Source organism: Bombyx mori, chromosome 4 (assembly GCF_030269925.1).
Source record: "Bombyx mori chromosome 4, ASM3026992v2".
NCBI lineage: Eukaryota > Metazoa > Arthropoda > Insecta > Lepidoptera > Bombycidae > Bombyx > Bombyx mori.
In genome coordinates, this window is record NC_085110.1 from 7,474,680 (window position 1) to 7,494,734 (window position 20,055).

A 20,055-nucleotide genomic window follows, 5' to 3' on the forward strand; every position below is an offset into this window, starting at 1 on the left:
TCAGAGATAGTTTTTGTCATCAGGGGTTGGGATATTAAAGAATTACATTTTATCTTTTTTTTATAATTTCTAAAATCTGCTGGTTCTAAATCACTCATAATGTTCATATTTGCTAACATTCCGCATAGCAATAAATATTTCTTCACCGATATTCTTGTTTTTTTTTTTTGAGAAATTGAAACAAAAAACTAAAACAAAACAAAAAAAATTGTTTTTGTCTAGACAATACTGGGGCCATCCTCTTACGCACACCACACGTCTTACTTCGTCGCGTTTAAACTGATAATTGATTCAGTAACTGAATTTAGAACAGTGTAATCAGAAGCTTCTAAATTTGCTTCTGTATTCAGTCGACTAAATTCAGCCAAGTGTAATAAGCCTTTAAGGGAAAAGGGAAACGACTAATAACGTTTTGTAATTCTAAATCTGCATTGTTGCCGTCTGATTTATTTCTATTCTTCAGTTATTATTAAATATATAAATACTTTTTCAAATGAAAAATGAAATGAACTTTTATTTAACTACAATAGAAAAAACCAGATAAACTTGTTTAAAACGAGATAATATTAAAATGTTAATTTTTTTTGGGTAGGTACCTACCATAGATTATACACTCAGTACCTACCGCCGTATGTCTCAAATATATTAAGTGTATAATCTATGGTCGTATGCTTTGATAGCTTACAAAGAAAAAGGACTTTTTGGCGGGAACGCGAGGAGTGAAGTTGTGTGATTTGTTTTATTTTGTCTATTTAGTGTTTCTTCAGGTTTAAATGTGTAATAATGGTGGTTTATTAACTGTTTAATATCTGTGAAAGTGCACAAATGTGGGAAAATGAAACAAAGCTGCTTGACGTAACTTCTCGGGTTCCTCCAAAAAGTCCACTGAAAAAATCTCAGTAAATGACCACCATTTTACTGCGATTATATTTCATCCCATATCATTTCATTTCATTAAATTTCATCTCAGTTGATTAATGTCTCAAATTAATCATTTTCATTTCATTTCACTCCATATTATCATTTTTCATAAAATTAAGAATATAAAGTAAAATAAGACATGACTTAAAGGTCTTAGTTACCAGGTCATAAAAACTCTTAAAAAAAAAAGCTTACAAAATATTAAATTATTGAATCCGAATCAAAAAATATAATTACTCTCTACATTCCGAATTCATCAATATGAAAACAACATCAGCAGCTCTACGTTTTAATATATCTACTGAATGTAAAATTACAAAAGCACGCTCTGCAGTTATGAAACTTCCCCATTATGATGTGAAGACACCAGTGTTTATGCCAGTAGGAACCCAGGTTATGTTTAAAACAAAATATTATTTACATTATATTTATTAAAATCTTGAATTTGCAATATTTTAAAAAAGAATGAAAAACACTATAAAAAACAGATTGCCACTGGTGACGGTCTCTACGACGCAACAAGCCACCAGTGGTTAGGACTTCAGAACGAGCAACCTCCTCATGATACGCGCCGTGTGAAGAATAACCCGCTTTCTACACCAAGCCCTACACCCAGCTGGATAACGAAAACTTCTTAAGGTGTTTTCTGAACCTTTTCGCTTTCAAACCGACAACCGAACCTGATAATCGAAACCCTGATTGTTGAATGAACATGCCACATGCCAGTAGTCTCGTGGGCCAAATATAGATAAAATCTATGGTTATTAGTTAAAGTGGAACTATGCTACTACTAACAAAATTAAATTTTAGGGTACCATGAAAGGTCTTCTACCAGAACAGCTAGAAAATTTAGATTGTGAAATTATACTAGGAAATACATACCACCTAGGAAATCGACCAGGTACAGATGTTTTAGAAAAAGCTGGTGGCCTCCACAAATTTATGGGTTGGAACAGAGCACTCCTTACAGATTCAGGTGGCTTTCAAATGGTGTCATTACTACAATTAGCGGAAATAACTGAAGAAGGAGTTAAGTTTAAATCACCTTATGATGGCTCTGAAACTATGTTGACACCTGAAAGATCAATTGAAATCCAGAACAGCATAGGTATTCATTATCATCTACTTATTAAATAAGATGAGTACTAATATAAATATAGACCATAATTGATTCATAAGACTATTTTTAAACAGGAGCTGACATTATCATGCAACTAGATGATGTTGTACAAACAACAAACCAAAACTATGAGAGAAACAAAGAAGCTTCAGAAAGGACCAGCAGATGGCTTGACAGATGTCTAAAGGCACACAAGAGACCCACAGAGCAAAGCATATTTCCTATTGTACAAGGTTTATTAAACAATACCTTAAGAGAACAGAGTGCTAAAGAACACATGACTAAAGATGTAAATGGATTTGCTATTGGAGGGTTAAGGTATAACAAGAATAAGATATATATGATATGACTATTATGACTACTTCAATTTAAATATCAGCTTAAAATTTCTCAATTGTACCTTTTGGTATGTATTATTTAATCTACTGTCCTGTATTCAAGTAATGAGTATTTTATCAAGGTGTCCATATACCTAGTCAGGTCATAAATTCTGTCACATGTTTAATGTAAAATAATTGAAACAAGTTTATTCATTATGTAACCATTTATATACCAAAATGAACTTAACAAAACATAGATTCTTACGACACTAAAGTTTATTCAAAATGACCTCCGTGATTTTGAATACAGGCCTTCAATCTGCGCGGCCAGTCGTCTATCGCAGCACGAACGAGGTCCATGTCAATATCGGTGGCTGCCTTAATCAAGGATGTCTTGAGTGACTCCAAATTGGGATGAGGCTTTGAGCACGCCTTTTCCTCCAAGTGTTGCCATATCTTGTAATCTAACGGATTCAAATCTGGACTGGAGGAGGGCCAGTCTTCGTGCCGGATGAAGTCGATTTCACGCGCCGCCAGCCAGTCTTGTGTGCTCTTCGCTCTATGAGCTGGCGCCGAATCTTGTTGGAATACCCAGTGCCTGTTATTGAACATGGTATGAGAAACAGGTTCCACAAGGTTCGTCAGGACTGTATTTTGATACACAACTGCATTCGTTTTTACACCTTTCTCACAAAAATGTACCTCTGTTAAGCCCCAATAAGAAACTCCCAACCATACCATGAGCGAGGATGGAAAATGACCTCGTTGGACACGCGGAATACGGTTGCTCGCTTCTTCACTACTGTGTGCGTACACCTTATCATTTTGTTTGTTATAGCTCTCTTCTACGGTAAAAAATTTTTCATCCGAAAAAATAATTTCCCGATATTTTTATCCCGCGTACCGCTTCAACAAAGCGCGGCATCTCTTCAGTCTCAGGTCCATTAGACGAGCATTCAAACGATGTCCTGTTTTTCTTCGATATGCCCGAAGCCCTAAGTCTTCATTTAACACCCTTTTCACCGTGGTTCTGCTTAACCCCATCTGAAGGGCCAACAGTTTCTGCTTACGTTTGGGATTTCTTTGAATTCGCGCCTTCACAGCTTTTATCACTGCTGGAGTCCTAACAGACCGAGGGCGACCACTTCTTGACCTGTCATCTACACTAGAGTCTTCATTGTATCGTTTGATGGTACGATAAACGAATCTTTTGGTTACATTCAAATTTTTCAGTATGTTAAAAATTTGAATTGGCGCGTAACCGCAACGATGCAACGCAATAACTGCAACACGGTCTTCTTTAAGCGTCTACTCCATATTTAAAAATGAGTAAAATTCTATAAAGTATACATTTTTATTTTCATGAACAATTCGAAATTCGAATTCTATAAACTTTTTTGTGGCCACCATTCTAAAAGAAAAGTTTTTACTGTGTGACAATACCGTACAATGGGGTAAATAGGGACAAAATCGACCTTCAGATTGAATTTTAAAATAGTTCCAATTAAATAGTCACTGCTCAACCAAAGAAATAAGTTGAGTCTTGAACGTACCTTTTTTTTTTTTTTTTAACGCTGGGGAATCCATTTACGGATACCCGGTCGAGAGGGGTTTAATAGACCGGGTTATGTCGGACTCCGGCGCCTCCAGAGAAGAAGAGGGAGAAGAGGAAGACTACCGGGAGACTACGCCTTGAGAAAGGCGCGCGAGGCGCTGCCCGGCGGCTACCACGCAGGACCCGCCCCGCAAAACCGACTACCGACTAAACCCCATCGAGCTCCACCACTCCGACTCCACGAAACCTACGGTACCGCACAATGCGCGCCGCAGGCTCGCCGTCGCCGGTACCCGTCCTGACAATAGGACGGGATCCAATCCCCGGGAAGATCCCGCAGGACGTCGTCTCGGGAGACACCGTGAGTGGCGCATAGGAGCCACCTTGCGCCGCCTCACCACGGAACCGACAGTAGAGCACCGGGCGCCCCCGCACCCAGTACCCAACAGTCCCTACGGGAGATTAACGGGAGCATCGTGCCCGCGTCGCCCACCCCGCCTTCTTCGCTGATGAGCCGAAGAGGGATTCCACTCCCTTTCGCGCTCCTCAGCCTCGCGGAACGCCATGACCAGGTCGCAAAATCTGGCCATGGCCTCCCACGAACTCTCGTCCTCTAGCATGCGGGCAATGACAGCCCGCAAGGAGAGGTCCCTCCCCAGCACCGCGATGAGATCTCGCCGCGGGTGCTCCCAACGCGGGCACGCTTCGAGTGCGTGCTGAGCGTCATCATCCGGATGCCCGCACTGGTGACAACCCGGATGTGGCTCTCTCCTGCAAACCCTCCACAGGTACCTCCCGAAGCAGTCTTGAACGTACCTAGGTGATAAAAACCGTTACATTATTTTAATTATTCATTTTAAAGAAATAATGGTAAAATAATGACCGTCCCAATTTACCCAGCGTCCGGGGTAAATTGACACGGTTAAGGGTTAAATTGGGATATTTGTAAGGGTTGTCAACTCGCAGTACTGCGATATATAGGTAGGTGCCATATAATTATTTATATGGACCGAAATGATGAATACAATCCATAATTTAAGCACAATACACAACATAGTGTAAATTAAGCTGGTTTCTATTCCGAAGCGATGTGACGTGAATGATAATCAACAATACAATGATCGAAAAAAGTATGTGCATGTTATATTTTAGAAAATTATTATTTAATTTCCTTAAAAATCACAACTCTGAAACAAAATCATAAAATAGAATAAAAAATAGAAAACAAAAGGACTGGAAATGCAATAATACAATTTTATTTAATCAACATTTTCAAAATAATCTTTGAGCAAGAGTAAGATATCAGGTGAATAAGATAAAAAAACAGCTTTATCTGATTACTGCCAATAATAACAAAAATAAAAGAAATTCTTTATAAGCGAAATAACTGGACTCAATTAATTCACTCACTCATAATTGGATATCTCGGATTTTTAATTAATGTTACATTTAAAATCTGAGGCCTGTTTTTATTTGTGTGTGTTCGTTGTGAATGTTAACAAAATCATGATTCGATGCGTGAATAGATTCTGAAATAACAAAAGTTTTGATTCGTTTGAGTTCTTTTAACTTTTAATTTTTTTTATTGCTATAAAGAACATACGACCGGGCAGATATTACAAGGTAAATGTCGCGAAAAAAAAGTAATTATATATATACTTGGTCACGCGGATTTAGTAATGGGATGCTAATGAATTATTGGGATGGCGCCACCTTTGGAGTTTGTTAGTTACTAATTACCGCGACTATCCAAAGCGTGGTTCTACCCGATCGATCACGCTTTACCGCTAGCTGCCTAGATGGCGGCACTTGTATATTGTGTGGTGCTTGAGCTTACGAAAAGCTACGTGAGCTTCGTCACCCCCTCCCGCCGCCCGCGTGCTTCCATCGCCGACGCCCGCACGACAGTCACTGGCAAGATCTACAGGTGAGTGCAAGTTCTTTTAATTTATTGCCATTTTATTGCTGCTGCCGTGTAATCATTCGCCCGCCCGCTCGCTTATGTGTATTTAATTTATATCTTTAGTTTGATTACTAGCTTTTGTTTACCGCTATATAGTTTTACCGCTCCGCTAATTATAAGTGACAAACATTTGTCACATACCGCTTAGGACGGCTATTTACACGCCTTTCTACAACCCCGCTTTATATGCTCCCGCCGCAGGAGGGCTATTTACACGCCCCCTTGCTACCCCAATACTTTTCTTTTACCTATAATATTTACATAAACTAACTGATAAACACATTAACCTTCTTTACATCACGCAATTAAGTGATAGTATAGGCTAAAAAATCTATTATAAGATATCAGTGACAACCCTAACAAGCCATCCCTATTTTGTCTTTTGGCGTTCCAATTTTGTGTTTTCTCGTCCCTAATTTTTCCAGTCTCGTTCCAAATTACCCTACATACGTCCCAATTTTCCCCAAAAAGAAAGGAAAAAATTTACATTTTTTATTTTGTCGAAATATTGTATTTAAAATAAGAATATTGCAACTTACCGTTTGTTGTGGTATTTCCAGGTGTATTAAAAACTTATATAAACTGTGATCTTATTGAAAAAACAACGATAATATCACTTTTTTTAAAAGTTCTTTAAGCTGTTTTAAAACGCACTTTTCAACCACTATTTTAAATTTAATTTGACGAATTTTTGGGACCAACTTAACTCATGTTTAGTACTTCCATAGTTAACTTGGTTTTTCTTCTATACATTGATAAATATTACCTTAAAGAAAATTAGGTAGATTCCGTGCTACAAGTACTTTGAGAATCTTCCGCAGGTTTGTCCCAATTTACCCCATGTCATGGTACTTATGACCTGACTAGGTATAATATACAAAACTGATTTCCTTCATTATATTCATTATACTTAACACAGTTACAGCTGAGTTTACGCAGTTCAGGCATTAATTTGGACTTTCTGACAGAATGAAGACCTCTTGAGATAAAATACATTCAAAAAATTTAATAGTTAAAAAAACCCATTATAACCCTCATTTACTACTAAATAAAAAAAACAGCTTATACACTCACAAACTCATTTTACTTGTGTTTCAGTGGGGGTGAAGCAAAGGATGATTTCTGGCCAATGGTTAGCTTGAGCACAGGAATACTTGATAAAAACAAGCCACGATATCTCATGGGTGTTGGAGTTGCCATTGATCTTGTAGTGTGTGTGGCTCTTGGTGTTGACATGTTTGACTGTGTTTTCCCAACTCGTACAGCAGTAAGTTTATTTTACTAATTCTATAATCATAATGTTCAAATAATAAATAATACAATATAATTTGGCAGAGAAGGTCAGATCTCAACTGTTGCTGGGAAATGTTGAAGTTTGAGTAGAACAGCTTACACTCAAAGTAATAATTAAGGGAAGGCTACCAAAGTTCATATGCATTATGAATGCTGACATACTGACTTGTAACATGAGGTAGATGTATAAATTTTTTTGCAAAATGATTGGACGAGTTAACAGCCTTTTTCTTTTTTTATTGCTTAGATGGGTGGACGAGCTCACAGCCCACCTGGTGTTAAGTGGTTACTGGAGCCCATAGACATCTACGACGTAAATGCGCCACCCACCTTGAGATATAAGTTCTAAGGTCTCAGTATAGTTACAACGGCTGCCCCACCCTTCAAACCGAAACGCATTACTGCTTCACGGCAGAAATAGGCGGGGCGGTGGTACCTACCCGTGCGGACTCACAAGAGGTCCTACTACCAGTGATTACGCAAATTATAATTTTGCGGGTTTGATTTTTATTACTCGATGTTATTCCTTCACTGTGGAAGTCAATCGTGAACATATTTTGTTAAGTACGTATTTCATTCGAAAAATTGGTACCCACCTGCGGGATTCGAACACCGGTGCATCGCTACATACGAATGCACCGGACGTCTTATCCTTTAGGCCACGACGACTTCAAAATTATAATTTGCGTAATCACTGGTGGTAGGACCTCTTGGGAGTCCGCACGGGTAGGTACCACCACCCCGCCGTGAAGCAGCAATGCGTTTCGGTTCGAAGGGTGGGGTAGCCGTTGTAACTATACTTGAGACCTTAGAAATTGTATCTCGAGGTGGGTGGCGCATTTACGTTGTAGATGTCTATGGGCTCCAGTAACCACTTAACACCAGGTGGGCTGTGAGCTCGTCCATCCATCTAAGCAATAAAAAATAATTGCAGGTTAGAATATAGGTTAGAATTATATCATTGTAATGGCTGTCCCATCAGTAACAGAATGACACATGACTGCTCTGTGGCAGAAGAAGATAAGATAGATGGTGTTGCTTTACGAGACAGGCTAGCAATATTTTTTAAACGCAAAATCCACAATTTTAAATAGTTATCGAAGCCCATAGACATCATGATGTGAATGCAGCTATTCACCTTGAGGCTAGAGATTATTCTTATGAATTGTATATTAATTACACTAATTATACTTCTACAGGTTTGAATTTATTACATGATGTTATTTTTTATGCATTGAAGTTATTTATGAATATTATCAATGAGTAGGTATGGCATTACAAAAAAGTACTTGCATGCAGGATTTGAGCACCACTATAAATGCATTGCTGGATACAAATATCCTTTAGGTCATAATTAATTTTAACAACTTTCTCATCTACATGAAAATTTATATGTCTTTATTTTCCATTTTTTATATTCCAGAGGTTTGGGTGTGCACTTGTGAATAAAGGACAATTGAGTTTGAAACAAAAAAAATATGAAACAGATCTAAATCCAATTGACAAAGATTGTACTTGTTCAACATGTTTGAATTACACAAGGGCTTATCTCCACAGTATTGTAACAGTAGAAACAGTGTCTTGCCATCTACTTTCTGTGCACAATATTGCTTATCAGGTATGGTAGTGTTTTTAATTTGTCTACTATCTGACAACCCCTAATAGTAGTTCTCGGTACTTCTCATCAAAATGATATTTACATAGACAAGTGGAACTAATTAAATTTATTTGAGATTTGGGGAATTAATTATATTAAAACATGAATTGAAATAAAAAAACAATCGATTTCATGAAAATTTACACATCTGTTATAACTTTAATATTTCGTTCCTCATAAACTTATAACAGTGTCAACACAACAAACAACAAGCTGAAATTTACGATAAAATACGTGTCTCGGATAGAAAATATAAAAAGTGGTTTATGCGTGATGTAACAACTTCAAATCTGTATTCCCAATACATATATATAATCAAACAGTAGAATCTGCTAAATACACACAAATAAAAAGTAAAAATAGATTAAAAACCTAAAGCTCAATCATTGAATCACTTTCTGTCTGTTTCTTTGTTCACACACATCTCCACTCCACATGTACTGAATGGATTTCCGAATTGATAGATGGACATTAATTTGGAATAATAATGAACACAAAATTGATGAATATTTTTTTTTCATATTTACTTTAAATGTAGTCCAAACAGGTGAAGTAGCAGGTGGAAAGCCAATTTTATAATTTTATACAATGTAGGTATATTAAAATTGACTTGTAATCTTTGTAAATTGCAGATGCGTCTTATGAGGACTATGAGAGAAAATATTGAAAATGGTACATTTCCAGCTTTTGTACAACAATTTGTAAACGAAGTTTATCCCAATGGCCAATATCCTACTTGGGTTGTAAATTCACTTAGCTCAGTTGGAATAAATTTATGCCATCTTTAAAATATACTTTTATTTTTCACTTTTAAATATTTTCTATAAAATTATTAGAAGAAAAAAATGTTTTAGTGTTAATTTAATAGAAACAGGATTTGTAATATGATGGTCACATAAAATCATCGGAATCATTACCATCATAGTTAGTGGACATATTTTCCGCTTTCATTAATGTAGAGTAGCTTCTGAGTTCTGCCTCTTCCTTTTTTCGTTTTTCTTCTTCTTTCTCTTTCTCCTTTTTTTCTCTTAAAACTTTCTTTTTATCTTCTCTCTCTAATCTATCTCGATTCTCTCTTTCTTGTCTGAGGTCTGGAAATGATTCTGTTTTTGTTTTATTCAGCCTATTTACTATTTCATTATTTCTTTTGGCCACTTTCGCCTTTCTTACTTCTCTGTCTTTATGGAATGCTACTTGTCCAACCTGGAATCAATCAATCTATAGAAGTGAAAACTTTTAAAAAGTATAAGTGTGCTTGAAAAACTTATTGGGAAGGACAAAATTTAATAACTCAGTACAAATTGCCTTTGAAGAGTTTCTGGCTCTTGTACACCTAACTTCTTCAAGAAGAGCATTGAAAAAATACATCATTGGTACTTTTCCAATCAATACCATGGGTAATATTTTGATTGGTATCAAAAAAAAAAGCTTCTCTATATTAAACAGCAATTTTATAGGTCTTATAATATATTAATGCATACCTCCATTCCAGCAGTCTTCTTCAAATTTGACCACATTGTATAAACTATGTCTATGTCATTCATTTTATTGCCTAAAATGGAATTTGCTTTGACCAGCTGGCAAGCATCATCAAGAACTAAATTAGGTATATCATCAATCGTTTGACCCTGTAAAACATGTTCTATTTTAAAACTCAACAGTCCCATAGTTTAATAGATAATATGTTCAGTTCATATAAACCGTTATAATATGTCATGGTTTGGGTCATCTGACATGAACCAATATTTTGTAAGCTTGGTAAGGTGCTAGTGTGTGTGAATGCAATGTGATATGATAATAATAATGTGAATGCTATCACCCACATCGAAATGTAATTTCAAAGTCCCAAGTACACTGTACGTACATTGACTATCCCACTCTTTAAACCAGAAACCTACCAACATTACATGCGCTAAACATTATGATTATTAAAATCTATGGTACATTGATTTGTTAAGAGATATTACTAGACTTGGCAATTTAAAATACTCCCAGGCCTCACATCATCACCACATACTTAGAAACCAGACCATAATATCTCTTAAGAAACAGAGGAAGCCCAAAATAATCTTACAGGGTTACAATAAGTACAAGAATGGCAAGAAGGCTGAAATCAGCTAAAATGATACTTTCATCTACCAGAGGTCCCCTTCTTATCACAGACCATTGTGTAGCTCAAGTTATATTTGTTTGTATTTATAAAAAACACAAGACTTGGAATCTAGGTCTATTCACAGATGAATTATGTCTGAATCCAAATAAAAGAATTAAGGACTGAACATGCCAGGGAGACATGAACATTTCATAAAACCCTTCATAGAAGGTAGATTTAATTTTATTCATAATATTTTACACAGATCAAGCACTTTAGAGCAGATCTGTTATGCAATTGAAATTGCCCCTGAGTATTAAAATATAATGATTACTTACAGGAGTAAGTCTTAAATATACATGTGCAGATGATACTTTGTCAACATGAAACCAGACATCCTCTGGCCAACCCCATTTTATTAAGTCTTCATCTAAAATGAAAATAGGTTCAATATAGTAACTAAATATTGTACATAAGTGCATAATATTTTCATTTTTTTTTATAAATTAGAAACAAAGATTTATTTGAATAGATTGTAGTTATTTTTGGTTAGGAAATATCTTACTTTCGTTTTTGTCGGCTCCCATAAACAGTGTAACTGGGGGAGATACAACACTACTTGTAAAATAGAACACCATTTTATTTTTTCAACGAACGTAAACATACAATAAACTACGTGTGTGAACAATTTGGATAAATATTTTTTTGAACTATGTAGGTATGTCCGCTATTGTATAATCTATGCTATCAGCTATCGGACTGTCATTGACCTAAAGGTTGAAAATACCAGGTCATAAAATCCCTAAAAAAAAATTGGACTGTCAGTTTTTTAATTACCGTAAAATGGGGCGATTAGGGATTGAGTGGCGAATCGGGAAAAAACCGGGAAAATCTTTCGACGCTCAATATTAGTTTTATATTCGATGCAAAATCTTCCATTTTTTGTAGTTTAATAGTAGAATGTTGAAAGTTTACAAAACAACTCTGAACATGCATGATAATAGCTGCTAACTTATAAAAAATCGCGTTTCAAATTAACTTCCTGTGGTGGTAATTATTTTAGTGCTAGAAACTTTGCTCTCTTTTATTCATTTGATAATAATAGAAGACGACTGTGATTTATAAACGTTATTTAGTGTTTGAACCATCATATATATTAAAGGTAACTCTCAGTTGTTATTGGTTTTAATGTATTTGATAAAATAAAAATACATGTAAAAATCTGTTGTTTTTGGGGATATTGGGGACGTCTTAGGTACAAATTACAACGAAAAAGAGGTCAATTGGGATGAGAATAAACGAAATGGAAACGACCTAAGTACAAATAGGTACAGGTTTGTAGGGTTGTCTATGTAGTTATAACAATATTATTTAAATTTGTTGGTAAAAATCTAGTTTATTCATGATGTTTTTGTCTAGAACTTTTATTCAAAATTATCAATGTGTTATTTTATTGTTTGGTAAATATTTATATTATAAGTTAGGTACGTATTGTTTTCTATTTTTAGATATGCCTCGCGTGTACGTATCAGAATGCAAAGCCTTATAAAGAGATATGATCCCTTAATATTAAAAACAGCAATAGAAGCCTACGAAATTGGGAATAAGTCTTTAGTTGAAATAGCTAAGCAATTTAATATAAGTAAGTCGATTTTGCACAGACATGTAACAAGAACAATGAAATCTCAAGGTGGACAAAAATGTCTAAGTAATATATCATAACATATATTAATATTTGTCCAGAGTGGGGGTATCCACCTGATTAATCTATGGAATAACGGACACACCTAATCTCTTAACCCAGATAAAAATATCAGGCCCTAAGTACTTACTAAGAATGAAGAAATATAAACCGCTTATAAGAAAGCCCGCTCGTTCGAGTTTAGGCGCTTACTCTCCCTTAAACAGAATCCTTTGGGACTACAATAATGTCCACGGTAGCGCGGTCTCCGTCAATGCTCATTCGTAGTTGTCCGATTGCGCTGAACTAACTTTAAGTGATGAAATAGATGTTTTTCTAATTATTTCACAACTTACAGGAAAAAACTGTCGCGGATACTTTCCCAAGTAAATATAAATTAATCACAAATAATTAAATGTAATCAAGTTTTATATATTATATTTTTTTTATTGTTAATGCACTGTCGATTGCACCTATAATTGAGGTGACATCTGCCATGTACTTTTGTCAGTTTTTCAATGTTTTTTATTGATGATCACTTTGTTGGTGCAACTAAATAAATTAATTAATTAAAACCAAGTAGTGCCAACCCTAGCAAATTTCTCATTTCGTCCCAATTAACCGCAATTTCCGGGTAAATAGGGATTACACCTATTTTTGCTTTTTTTGCTTAAACTGGAATGCTAGTTGCATAGTTTTAAATTGGACAACAAAGATGCCCCCAAGACTCCATCATTTTGATCTTGATATAGCATTATATACATCAACAACTACCTTAAAATTGGTCATAAAGTTGGAATTTGTCCCTAATCGCCCCATTTTACCGGTATATCAAATATATTAAGTGTATAATCTATGCATATTATATTTGAGAGTCAAAGTTGGACTTTTTGGCGGGAACGCGAGGAGTGAAGTTGTGTGATTTGTTTTATTTTGTCTATTTAGTGTTTCTTCAGGTTTAAATGTGTAATAACGGTGGTTTATTAACTGTTTAATATCTGTGAAAGTGCACAAATGTGGGAAAATGAAACAAAGCTGCTGGACGTAACTTCTCGGATTCGTCCAAAAAATCCACTGAAAAAATCTCAGTAAATGACCACCATTTTACTGCGATTATATTTCATCCCATATCATCTCATTTCATTAAATTTCATGCCAGTTGATTAATGTTTCAAATTAATCATCTTCATTTCATTTCACTCCATATTATCATTTTTCATAAAATTAAGAATATAAAGTAAAATAAGACATGACTTAAAGGTCTCAGTTACCAGGTCATAAAATCTCTTAAAAAAAAGAGTAAAAGTGAAGACTTTTTGGCGGGAACGCGAGGAGTGAAGTTGTGTGATTTGTTTTATTTTGTCTATTTAGTGTTTCTTCAGGTTTAAATGTGTAATAATGGTGGTTTATTAACTGTTTAATATCTGTGAAAGTGCACAAATGTGGGAAAATGAAACAAAGCTGCTGGACGTAACTTCTCAGGTTCCTCCAAAAAGTCCACTGAAAAAATCTCAGTAAATGACCACCATTTTACTGCGATTATATTTCATCCCATATCATTTAATTTCATTAAATTTCATCCCAGTTGATTAATGTCTCAAATTAATCATCTTCATTTCATTTCACTCCATATTATCATTTTTCATAAAATTAAGAATATAAAGTAAAATAAGACATGACTTAAAGGTCTTAGTTACCAGGTCATAAAATCTCTTAAAAAAAGAGTCAAAGTGGCCCAAAGCATAGATTATACACTTAATGGCCCAAAGTGGCCCAAAGGCTACCACAAAAAAATAGAAGTGGGCGTTCATAAATTCGTTACCATGGGAAGTCCAGAGCGTGAACTTTGTCCACCACCTTCAGAAGAGGACGAACTGACTCTACCAAGAGCTAGTATAAATAAAATGATAAAAGAGTTAGTGCCTTCTGTTCGTGTAGCGTTCGAGTCAAGGGAGTTAATCCTAAATTGCTGCACTGAATTCATACATTTGATTAGTTCTGAAGCCAATGAAGTATGTAATCAAAGCAATAAGAAAACAATTAATGCAGAACATGTCCTTACAGGTATATATTTCACTATTGTTAAAAGACAATTAATATTATCATAAGGAACACGAACATATTTTTTTTACGAATTTAACTTTAAGCTTCAGTATCAAACTAATTTTCAGCCCTAGACAGATTAGGATTTAGTGACTACACAATAGAAGCAGAAGCTGTCTTAAAAGATTGTAAAGCAGTGGCGGCTAAAAGAAGACGACAAAGCACACGCCTTGAGAATTTAGGCATTCCAGAAGAAGAATTATTGAGACAACAACAAGAACTGTTTGCAAAGGTTTAAACAATTTAAATCAGTATTTTCTTAACCATTATGAAATTCAATAAAAATGTGTCTGTGGTCATGATTTTGAAATGAAAAAAATGAAGTAACAATCTTACCAAACCAATCAGACTAATCCGACATATGTAATAAACCCTATTTATATTATAGAGCAATTATGTTTCAATTCATTTAATGTAAACATTAGATGTGGATTTGTTGATCTTCATACAAACTGGTCAATAATAAATTGGTCTCTAATGTCATTTAAACAACATAAGGATGGGATTGTTATATAGACCATACAAAAAAAAACCAATTTGATTCAATTTAATTCAAAGTAATCACCCCATTTAAATGTCAGCTTAAGCTTCATACTTTAGTCCTTTCTACTCAGGAATGTACAGGAACTTTTAGAGAACACTTATTAACCTAACCCTTTGAGGTGTAACAGCAATCATGCAATACAAGCTGTTAAACAATACAATTGAGGCTTCAATCAAGGTTCATATAGAACAAACTCGAGTAAGCACTTTGTAATAACCTAGATGTTGTATTTCTTAAGCTTTGGGAAAATAAGTAGGAAAAAAGTGTTCATAAAAAAATATGGAATCGAGCAAGCCCCTGTATTTGATATCTTATTTTGTTAGATATGTTAACAGGAGACAGAGTATGATAAAACCACATTTTCATAATTACTTATGGTCAATATGAGAACCAATTGTAGATATTATTTTAATATAATTATATCTCATGGCAAATAGTTTGTGTATATACTGGTTTAACTTTTATGACTGGTTTAACTTAGTCCATGTGGTTTTCTTAATTTTTAATCATTAAATCAAATTTCTCTCCGAGAAATGACCTCTTATCCTTTTATATATCGACGCTTGAAAGGCAAATGTGACTAAGCGACAATGCGTGAACTTTACAGTAGACTAATTTAAAGTTGAAATACCTGACAACAAAATTTATTTTAATGAGTCTAGCTGTAGTAGAATCTAGCTAGTAGCTGTAGGATTGAAATTATTTTAATAGACCTAGAAATATATATTTTTTGCAAGTCGAATATGGTTATTGCCTATCATTTATGTACAAAGCAGTTATTGTCGCTTAGTCATGTTTGCCTTTCAAGCATCAATATGTTTTAAATTATATATAAAAAAAAATATTTTTTCTTATAAATCCTCCATTAAAATATACGTCATTATCTTATTGCCATCTAGTGGCCGACGCTCGTAAACAGAATGTGTGAGAAACGACCTAGCTCACTATCTCCCTCTCAAAGGTCTAGTGGTTTGCGAGACGATCTGTCTATTTTCTCATTCTCGCTCCTCTTAAATTGTATCTTTTCTCTCAAGCTGTAACGAAGTAACTGCCTAACTATCGTGAGTTAAATATTACTCTCAATGCGCCTAAAAAAATTCACTTTTAAAAAATACCCAATTTATAATTAAACTTTATTTAACACAGGCCCGTGAGGAACAAGCAAAACAAGAACAGCAACAGTGGCTTTTACTACAACAACAAGGACTTGTTGGTGTTGAAGGAAATGCACAACCATATGTACCACCTACAACTGCTCCAAGAACTGATGATGATGAAGATGATGATTACTCATAAGAAACATTTAATTAGGTTATTGTTTAATATTATGACAGTTTTGTTTCTGGCTGTGTTATAATATAAATGTTGTTTGTGTCATGTATTTAATTTAAATTTACTTAATGTGAACAAAATTTCACACTAAATTTTAAATTACTTCTATAGATCCTATGTCGCTCTCAAACTAAAGATGAATCTAAAACTTGATAGTATGTAACCTAAAAACCATAATATAATGAGGCGTATTTGAAGAGAGTGCATAGTGAAATTCCAATTATTAAGTGTATGAACTATGATGCCAGTTAATACATGGTTATACAATAAGTATACCACTGTCTCTTCTAAAAGTTCACTAAGCTGGATGTTTTGCCTTTATTTAGTCAAAATCGTCGTGGCCTAAAGGATAAGACGCCTGGTGCATTTGTGTTGAGCGATACACTGGTGTTCGAATCCTGCGTAATTATTGGTGGTCGGACTTCTTGTTGGTCCGCACGGATAGGTACCACAACCCTGGCTATTTCTGCCGTGAAGCAGTAATCCGTTTCGGTTTGAAGGGTGGGTTAGCCATTATAACTATACTGAGACCTTAGAATTAAAACTCATATCTCAAGGTGAGTGGCGGCATTTACGTTGTAGATGTCTATGGGCTCCGGTAACCGTTTAAAACTAGGTGGGCCATGAGCTCTTCCACCAATCTATGCAAAAATACGGCGTTGATTGACATGTTAATAGTAACAGATGTTCCCAAATTTATTAAAATTAATGTAAGAGGTAAAAGCGATCGATTTTAGTGGGTATACTGACATAAATGTTGTTACGCCGGTAAGAGTAACGCTATCTTTCGCCGAATAGTCGAACGAATAGGGAAGGATCTAGTAGCACCTAGAACGTTCGAGAAGTACAACGCCATCTATTGTCAGATAGTGGAAACACACAATACTAGACTTTTGTGGAATATTCTTGATAATTTTAGGGATGTGGTATCGGCGTATAAGAGCGTTGCAGATATGACAGGCAGTTAGTAATCGGAACTACTCGAAGCGAAGCGGAAGAAGCGAATTGAGAATTTTAAAGTGTTTGTGAAGTGTTTTAAGTGTTGAATACAGTGATAACATGTAATTCGGTAAAATTTTATTTATCCCGAACCCCAGCGCGTAACAATATGTATATTGGCAGTCCAAATTCTGAAGGAAACTGGGAAGTTTGTATGAGCTGTAACTCGCTATTTATCTTTATTATTAGCACAACTACATTATCAAATCAAATTAGTTGATCAAACGATTAGTTATAATTAGTGGGTCGATACAAACACACGCAAACACTTGTTAATTATAAATGAAGAAATAAATGTAGTATTAGTAAAATTATAAAATATACATATAATGTAAAAAATAACTGTCTTTACATTTTCGTACACGATTAAAAGGTATACCCTTTTCAGTATCATGTACCTAATTAATAAACTAGGTTTTAAAACAGTTTACGCGGAGTTTCTTACCAACCTTTAGAACAAAATTTGGTACAAAAGTAGTGAAACAATGGCCTCACTTTTAGCTAGACTAAGACTGGACTTGTTTATGATTTAAAAAAGTAATTACACATAAGTTTCAAGAACACATTCAGCCTTCGATCAACAATAGTAACTAGATTTCGGGTCGGTGCATAAAATCCGTCTCGTCAAATAACAGCGCACTTGAAATGTGAGCTCTTATTTTGTTTAGTTCACTTCAAACACAGCCAATGTCAACCCGTCTCACAATACCGCAGTGTGTATTCAAAAGTTGCAAAAATAAGGCCCGAAAAAGCAATTTAACGGCCGGAATATCTTACTTTCGGTAAGTACATGAAGTATAAACTATATTGTAAGCTTTAAACTTATAAATAATATTAAATTTTGAACAAAATTACCGATTTTTAACCACCGCTACAAATGTTGGCCAAGGCTCGGCCAACACATGGACAAACTTTTGCTGAACAGAACAGTAAATGCATGGCGTAGATTTATGTTGTAATAATTTTTTAAAATTTGTTAGCAGCACATCAAAATTAGTTGGTTAAAATTGGTTAATGCTGCTTTTGTGTCTGTTTGTTGGACTCTCATTAGATACTTAGCTTTCCATTTTTATTTTAGCTTTCCTAGCAATCACGTGTGCAGAATGGATCTCGATTGTCGCCAGAGAAACAAGAGATTACTTTTATAAGCCAGCTAAGATCTCCGCTTATTGACACTGGACATCTTTGCCTTCCGTGCTCACGGCTACTGAAACGGGACGAAACATTGTAATAAAAAAACCACGCTTGAAACCGTTTAAACGTTGTTTTATTATGTGCACTGGTCGCGAAAACTTAAAAATATATATTACACAAAAACGTAACGCTAATAAAATAATAAGTAATGTATAGATACTAACACACATACATTTCCAAAACATAAAAAGTAAACAACTAAACTTTTACTTTAATTCATTAATAAATTATTTTAGTGTTAAGCGCGACTCCCTTACCTCCTGTAGTAAATAGAAATCGGCATTTCAAGAAGCAAAAATAAATAAAGCAAAAATAAATAAAGCAAAACGATGTTAGTTCTCAGAGCAATTAAGGGAAAAGTTACTTTGTTGCCTTTAAGATTGATTTAACATTAAAAGTTGTTTAAAATATGTCTTTTTATTGGTAAGTGACAGGAGTAATTTATTGCTTTGCTCGTTTTATGTGACGAATGATCGTAAGTATTAGATAATGTTTTGGAGATTTGTGACTTTATTTCTAGGTGCCATAGTTGTTATTAGTTTGAACGTAAAAGTGTTTCAAAACTTTTTTCTCCGTTTGTTAGTAAACGAATGTAGCTATATAAGTATATATTCACGCGGACAGTTGTTGCTTTAATTTTGTACGTATCCCTTTATCTAGTTACTATTGTTGATCGAAGCATTCAGCAATAAGGCACCCGGACGGTCTTATCAAGCTTTAAAATAAGGTTATCTAAATTGACCTATCTAGCCCTGCCTATCTGCATAGTGCATATCCTAAAGAGCGGCACGCTGGCAACCCGATACCATGTGGGTAATGTTTTCGTTTTGTGTAAATAATGCCATCAATACGCCAAACAAGATTTGTGTGCATTGGAATAATAGTTATATTCTAGTTATGCTAGTGTCCGGAAGGTATAAATAAGGTCCTTTTTATGATTGAAAATTTAAAAACCAATTTTCATTTATACTTTAAAAAACTCAGACTACAAGGCGAACATGGGCATTCCCTCTCTGTTGCATACCAGAACTTAGAAAATAAAAAGATGCTATTGTTCTTGAATAAAAAAATCTAATACATTAATAAAAAACTGTCTATATTCGTCGTAACTTCCTCATACGAAGGTTCCGTCGTTGATACAGGTCAATCAAGTGCCGGTTTGAAATTTAACTAGCATCTATCATAAAATCCAGATTGTAAAATTTTTCGATCTAGCGATTCCCCCTGGTAAATCTTTCGTTTAGTTTTACGGAAAGTTAAGGAATTATAAAGTCCAGTAGG

At 34.8% G+C, this 20,055-nt stretch overlaps 3 protein-coding genes across 5 annotated transcripts; 2 read left to right on the forward strand and 1 right to left on the reverse strand.

The window, feature by feature from the left end:
- Positions 1-688: 688 nt before the first annotated feature.
- LOC101736624 (queuine tRNA-ribosyltransferase catalytic subunit) lies at positions 689-9,619 on the forward strand. Its single transcript, XM_004929195.4, has 6 exons — positions 689-1,314; positions 1,732-2,029; positions 2,116-2,359; positions 6,978-7,146; positions 8,596-8,790; positions 9,462-9,619. Exons 1-6 carry the CDS (start codon positions 1,183-1,185, stop codon positions 9,615-9,617), a joined length of 1,194 nt encoding a protein of 397 aa, XP_004929252.2. The 5' UTR covers positions 689-1,182; the 3' UTR covers positions 9,618-9,619.
- Positions 1,857-11,724, reverse strand: ccdc25 (coiled-coil domain containing 25 protein). 2 transcript variants are annotated; one of them, NM_001046641.1, is given in 8 exon segments: positions 1,857-2,030; positions 2,117-2,447; positions 6,978-7,146; positions 8,596-8,790; positions 9,462-10,032; positions 10,311-10,457; positions 11,260-11,351; positions 11,487-11,649. In NM_001046641.1, coding segments are annotated over 4 exon segments (624 nt in total). In that variant the 5' UTR covers positions 11,560-11,649; the 3' UTR covers positions 1,857-2,030; positions 2,117-2,447; positions 6,978-7,146; positions 8,596-8,790; positions 9,462-9,720.
- A 1,766-nt stretch (positions 11,725-13,490) lies between these two features.
- LOC101736852 (protein Dr1) lies at positions 13,491-17,922 on the forward strand. Of its 2 annotated transcripts, XM_004929198.5 has the most exons (4): positions 13,491-14,666; positions 14,774-14,937; positions 16,396-16,560; positions 17,501-17,922. In XM_004929198.5, the coding sequence occupies exons 1-3, from the start codon at positions 14,426-14,428 to the stop codon at positions 16,543-16,545; spliced, it is 555 nt and encodes a 184-aa protein (XP_004929255.1). In that variant the 5' UTR covers positions 13,491-14,425; the 3' UTR covers positions 16,546-16,560; positions 17,501-17,922. The 2 variants fall into 2 exon arrangements, with proteins under 2 accessions (XP_004929255.1, XP_004929254.1); XM_004929197.5 differs by lacking the exon at positions 17,501-17,922 and having other exon boundaries at positions 16,396-16,626.
- The last annotated feature ends 2,133 nt before the right edge of the window (positions 17,923-20,055 follow it).